Source organism: Lolium rigidum, chromosome 7 (assembly GCF_022539505.1).
Source record: "Lolium rigidum isolate FL_2022 chromosome 7, APGP_CSIRO_Lrig_0.1, whole genome shotgun sequence".
Taxonomy (NCBI): Eukaryota; Viridiplantae; Streptophyta; class Magnoliopsida; order Poales; family Poaceae; genus Lolium; species Lolium rigidum.
Window position 1 is genome coordinate 122,181,729 of NC_061514.1, and position 6,409 is coordinate 122,188,137.

General features: G+C 47.9%; 1 protein-coding gene across 1 annotated transcript; it reads left to right on the plus strand.

Annotated features, from left to right (window-relative positions):
- The first annotated feature begins 1,820 nt into the window (after window positions 1-1,820).
- LOC124676159 (short-chain dehydrogenase PC-15-like) lies at window positions 1,821-5,938 on the plus strand. Its single transcript, XM_047212234.1, has 3 exons — window positions 1,821-2,184; window positions 4,753-4,912; window positions 5,366-5,938. The coding sequence occupies exons 1-3, from the start codon at window positions 1,821-1,823 to the stop codon at window positions 5,700-5,702; spliced, it is 861 nt and encodes a 286-aa protein (XP_047068190.1). The 3' UTR covers window positions 5,703-5,938.
- The last annotated feature ends 471 nt before the right edge of the window (window positions 5,939-6,409 follow it).

Here is a 6,409-nt window from a genome sequence, read left to right on the forward strand (position 1 = left end):
ACCGCGCCACGCCGTACAGTGTGCAGAAGCGCGATGTGAAGGAGGAGCCCGAGTACGCGACGCCGGCCGCGTTTCGGAGGCGTGGCGGCATCAACATCAACATCCGTGAACCAACGCGGCAACAGTACAGGCGCACCGGCGGCGCCCTCCTCGTTCCGAAGCCGGAGGTGAAGGAGGAGCAGGACGACGAGGAAGCCGCGAAGGCCGCACAGATGGCGGAGTATGAGCAGCGACAGCGACTCATCGCCACTAGCGACGACCCCGACGACTGCCCAGGGTTGCACGCGGCGTACATGGCGTCGTTGAACGACAAGGACGCCTGGAGGGCGACCTCGACGCGGCGATCGCCATGTCCAGCCGCGACGCTGGGATGCCGTTCGTTGACCTCATCAACGATGGCGAAACTGGGCCCAGCGGCGCGGTGAAGGACGAGCCCGTCCACGAGCCTGACGAGCGCGACAAGCAGGACTTCATCATCGACGATATGTACAACTTCCACCAGTACTACGACCCCTCTGGCCCACCGCAAGTACTACTAAATTAGGGTTTGACTTTAAATTTTATCTATTTCGTTCAAATACATGTCATATATAGCAAGTTTGAATGAATTCGTCTGTTTTCGACTAAATTTTAAAAATCTTAAATTCTGTTTGGGGATGCGGCTGGTCAGCGATGCCCCTCAAACACGGTATGAAGAAAAACCGTCCCCAAACACTAAATCCAATCCGTTGTTTGGCGGAAATGCTGTAAGTAGCATATCATTACAGCTTTGCATCAGTTGGGTCGGGTGGGGGTGGCAGTGATTGTCGCAAAATGCGCATAAATTAGATCCCACTTCACACGTTGTGATTTTGAGGAGGAAAAAGAGTTCTCCACAAGTTTGACTTTTAAGAGATTTCATACTTCTAATCCATATTTCTCGTTCCGAATTAACATCGACAAGACATGTACTTCCCCAAAAATGTCTTACGAGTGAAAGAGACTACGTGGGGGCAGTTTTCATTCCACAAGGCAGTTATCATCGTATCAATATCGGAGCGCCGGCAAGTCTGCCGCTCCCCTTCCCCTCCAATTGCCGTTCTAGCATCGCGAGAGGGAGGGGAGGCTTGGTTCTCGTTTGTGTGTGTTGTAGTTTTTGGCTTTCTGGCTTTTAAGGTTCCTCTATCAACGTCTTGGTGGGGCAGATGTTGATGGTTCTCTTAGAAATAATGGTCTCCCAGTCCAAGAGGTCGAAGGGCTCCTCCGACTGATTTTTCTTATCAGGTTAGATCCAGTCTTACGAGATGGGTGGCTACTGTGGCTCGTTAACGCCTCATGGCTAGGGGTTTCTTCAACGTTAAAGTGTGGATCAACTACTGATGCTCTTCTTCTCCCCGATAGTGGAGGACATGTGTTCTTGGTAGTTGCGGCGGGACAATTTGCAGCAGTACAGCCGTTTATATCCTCCTCGTGTTATGTTGCTTGTATATGTACCAACTATGTATTGTTATGTACCTCTAATTCTAAACTCTATTTTATGAAGTCAAGCAGGAAGAGAAGTTGTTTTAGGTTTTAAACATGAAAAACAAAAACCCTCCCAACAACTTTATTTTGAAGTGACTAGAAAAAATCCAGACTTACTTTTTATTTTCATATTTTAAACATATTTAATTTAAATCTTGATCAAACACAACTAATATATGCCTACGGACGTACATCGTCGAAAAAAAAAGTCTTAGGAGGACGTGCGCGAGTACAGTCTGGCTAAAAAGACCTCGCCGTCTCAGACTCCGAGTGCCAGTAGCAGGCAAAGTCCAAAGAAGACACGGGAATCCCCGGCGATGGCGGCGCCGATGCTAGGAGGGGAGGGAGAGGGGCAGGGCCGGCCGGTGGTGCTAGTGACGGGGTGCTCGGAGGGGGGAATCGGGAACGCGATGGCGCGGGCGTTCGCGGCGGCGGGGTGCGCGGTCGTGGCCACGGCGCGGTCGCGCGCGTCCATGCGCGGGCTCGAGGGGGACCCGCGGTACCTGCTGCTGGAGCTCGACGTGGGCTCCGACGAGAGCGCGCGCCGCGCCGTCGGGGACGCCCTGCGCGAGTTCGGTTGCGTCGACGTGCTCGTCAACAACGCCGGGGTTCACCTCGTCGCGCCGCTCGCCGAGGTGCCCATGGACTCCTTCCAACAGGTGTTCGACACCAATGTCTTTGGTAGGCTACCAAATTATTGCCTTATTTTTGCGCGATTATTGTCTTTGCTGTTTGCTCCGCCGCGCCTGGTGATTGCGATGTTCACTAAGGCAGACAAGATTCTAGATCCTAGATTCCGATTAAGACCCAAGCAGAATTATAAAAGCTTTAATGATTCTTGGATCTACATAAAGGAAGGGAACATACAAAATCGGAAATAATGTGAATTTTCTTTCGAGGACGAGCTTCTAAATTAGGCAGAATACTTCAAGAAGTGGACTGCAAGTAGTCAGTACTCAGTAGTGTGCTCTCAGTATCTAGCTTAGTAGACATAGGTAATCGAGATTTAGCGAATCCAATGACGAATTGGTTCAACTAAAAGCATCCTTGGGTAACCTGCTTGTGCATTAGAATGACGACCACATTACAACATCATCCATTATATGATGCCTACAGCTTGATTTACAATGTGAAGAGAACATGATTTAACAATATATAGCAGGATATGCTACATCCTCTACCACTGATGAAGTGATCAGGCCAATGATCTCTTGAAGAACATCTCTTCTCCAGTAGTAAAAGTCCTGCTAAAGAAAATGACCAAACTCCCTACCTGGCAGGCATCCCGCTTTCTTTGCGGAGGCTGACGGCTGCGTCCTTCCAGCCCTTGGTGGACCGCTTGGCTGACAAACTCCCTACCTGGCGGGCATCCATGATGCCTAGGGCAGGGCGTCTAGCACTGCGCTGCTCGCAGTTATCCCTTTGCACCAGCTGATGGTGCTAGGCCTCGACAAGAAAACGCTGAAGCAGGTTAACAAGATCCTGCGCGGGTTTCTCTGAGCTGTCAGGGCTGATGCTAATGGAGGCCACTGTCACGTGAACTGGTCTAGGGTGTACCGGCCGCTGTGGTTGAGGGGCCTTGGGATTCCCGACTTAGCGCACACTGCGATCAGTCTGAGGGTGCGTTGGATCTCGAGGATGCGTACTGACCCCATGCGACCATGGCGCGGGCTCGATATGCAGTTCTCGAAGGTGGAGCTAGATGCCTTTGCGGCCTCTATCTCTATGGTGGTCGGCAATGGGGAATCAGCCCTCTTCTGGGAAGACAGATGGCGCCGGAGATCTACGCGCTGGTGTCTAATCGCCGCAGGAAGGCGCGTACGGTTCGCGAAGCGCTTGTGGATCACGCTTGGGTCCCTGACATTGCAGGCGCACCCAGTGCTCTTGCACTTTGGCAGTACGTGCAGCTATGGGGAAGACTCAGAGACATACAGCTGTCGACAGACCAAGATAGGTTGCTTTGGCGTTGGACGGCGGATGGCCAATACTCCTCTACATCCTGCTATGACACCCTCTTCCAGGGGGCCATCACCTCAGGATCTTGGAGGCTGAATTGGAAATTCTGGGCGCCGCCAAGGGTGAAGTTCTTCATCTGGTTGGCCTGCCTCAACAGGTGTTGGACGGGTGAGAGGATGGCGCGGCGGGCCCTGCCACACGCGCCTAGATGCCCGCTCTTTGACCAATCGATGGAGACCATGTCGCACCTGCTCACCGGATGTTCGTTCTCCAGGACCATTTGGTTTGAGGTCCTCTCGTGGATCCGGTCCACCTCTGGTCCTCCCACAGTCGAGGGCGACTTCGCGGAGTGGTGGTCGCTGGTGGTGCGGACCGCCCCTCGCCAGCTGCGCAAAGGCACTTCATCGATAATCATGCTTACGGCATGGTGGATTTGGAAACACCGGAACGCGGCGGTCTTCGACAACGCGTGCCCCTTGGTGACGTCCCTGTTCAACGACATTGCTGCCGATGCGAAGTTATGGGCGAACGCGGGAGCCCGGGGTGTTCGCCAGCTCCTCCCCTAGATTAGGTTTCTTTCTTGGGTCGAATTGTATGGCGGGGTGTGGTCCTTCCGGGGACTTGTACATATAACCTTCTTTCTATCAATGCATTGAAACGCAAGGCTTTTGCGTTTCCGCGAAAAAAAGACCAAAATAGGATAAGAGGAGTGCCATTGATTTTCCTGGAAACCGTCCAAGCGATGGTGGTGCCCGTAGGGGAGGAGGAGGCGACTGAGAATTTGGAATTTAGAAACTATCCCATTGGATCACGCAAATGTTATGTCTCATTAGGCCTATGATAACACAATTTGCATAAGTAATTAGGAACACAAATCAGTATGGTCAACAGGTAGCTTCACCTTTACCACCGTCTCTCATCTGAAAGCTTCAGCTTTACAACAGGTGATGTCAAGTAAATGTAACCAACTAAGAACTCCCACCACCCCGTAATATAAGATGCTATCACAACCAAGTACAACCTATATCGGTTGTAATAACTTCTTATATTATGGAACAGGGGACTACTTCATAACTTCATCCTATGTTTGCTATTGAAGGATTGAGCTGTTGGTCTTGTACTGCCTCTGCCCCCACGCTGTTGCTTGGATTGGCTAGTTCATGCCTGTAATGTCTTTTTTAGCATTAAAACAATCTTTTTTTTTCAAAAACTGTAAACTGTGAGCTTTCTAGATTATTGTGTAGGCCCCATTTGCGCGGCACTAAATGACTTCAGCTATCTTTTCACCTGCAGGAGCAATGAGGATGATTCAAGCTGTTATTCCTCACATGATGGAAAGACGCAAAGGCACGATTGTGAATGTTGGAAGCATTACTGCCTTGGCTCCCGGACCGTGGGCTGGTGCATATTCCGCATCAAAAGCTGCTCTTCATGCATTGAGTGATACACTAAGGTTTGTGCATTCAAGGATTAATATTACAGTGATGCGTGATGTCCATTAAACTTAAAGCATCTGAATGTACCCAACGGTGAAAATCTATTTATGGGTGCTACTCTGTATGCATGCTTATAGATTTTTCTCTTCGAATGATCAATACTATATTAAATTTCGGAGTCATAATTTAAATTGGGTAAAATAAAGAACACTAACAGCTAATAGTATCCATACCTTTCTTCTATAGTATTTGACATGTTTTGATACCTTTACTCAGTAATAACAATAACAACTAGTGTTAGTATCACAAGCAACATTTTAACACTATTCAGAGTTTCCTTTGTACTTTCTCATGTCATATTCTTGTAGGGTTAGCACTTGTCAACTTGTTACTGTTCATTTTGTACCATCTGAATCAGCATTTATTCATATCTGCTGTCATAACTTGGTATATATATTGCACTGTTGCAGGGTGGAATTAAGAAATTTTGGCATAAATGTCATGATTGTTGCCCCAGGAGGCACTAAGTCAAATATAGGAAGTAACTCTGCAGACAAGTATGATCAAATAAACGACTGGAAGTACTACAAAGCGTACGATAAGTCACTTCGAGCCAGGACCGATATATCCCAGGGCGCCGGGTGTGTTCTGGCAGAAGACCTTGCAAAGAGAGTTGTAAAAATGGTTCTTAAGAAGAACCCTCCAGCCTGGTTCGCTTATGGCCAGTTCACTGCTGTTTTGACAATCTTGTACTATGTCCCACTGTGGTTCAGAGATTACTTCTACAAGCTGGTCATGAAAGTATAAACAACCTTGGAAGATAGTAGTCGCGTGAACGAAGGGAATTGCCGCTGAGATCCCAATTTCATTCATGCTACTACTAGTCTGCCAGACTACCGCTACATATATTTTACTATATATGGGTACATATACTTCCAGTCTATATGGACCTTTCAGTTCAAGTGTAAAATTCTCCCAGTTGTTAAGCATTGGTGGTGTGGTGATATTGTTCAAAATTGATTGCTCTCCAGTTTCTTGTGCTACTGTCATAGGATGGGAGTCTGTTGGAACATATTTTTCAGTTTTCACCCTGAATGTGTCCTGAGCAGCAAACTGTCATGTGCTTCGTGGCTGAATGCTGTTTGGGATCACAGTGATAAGTGGGGCAATATAGCTCTGGCCCCATCTGATTAAAAAAAAACTGAAAGCTTCGCTGCATATGAGCTATCCATGCAACCATGCATACTTTTATGTTGGGCCGAGTTCAATTAGACACCTAGGGCCCTTTTCGATTCAAAGGATTTCTATGCATTTTTGTCCTATGAGTTGTTTGATTTGTAGGGTTGTAAATCATAGTAATATTTCCTTATGATTTATTCGCATTAGGTTTCATAGGAAAATTGCCATCCACTCCAATTTGAAGAATCCTACATTGTTTTGTGCGCCATCAAAGATCATTTTATAAATCTTGTACTACTATTCAAATGTCATGGCAAATAGGCCATGATTTATTT

Excerpts from the sequence above, each read along its gene's own strand:
- LOC124676159 (XM_047212234.1), top strand. The coding sequence starts at position 1,821 with ATGGCGGCGCCGATGCTAGGAGGGGAGGGAGAGGGGCAGGGCCGGCCG. Across the intron at positions 2,185-4,752 it reads GTTCGACACCAATGTCTTTG|GAGCAATGAGGATGATTCAA; the intron begins GTAGGCTACCAA and ends TTTCACCTGCAG. Across the intron at positions 4,913-5,365 it reads GCATTGAGTGATACACTAAG|GGTGGAATTAAGAAATTTTG; the intron begins GTTTGTGCATTC and ends GCACTGTTGCAG.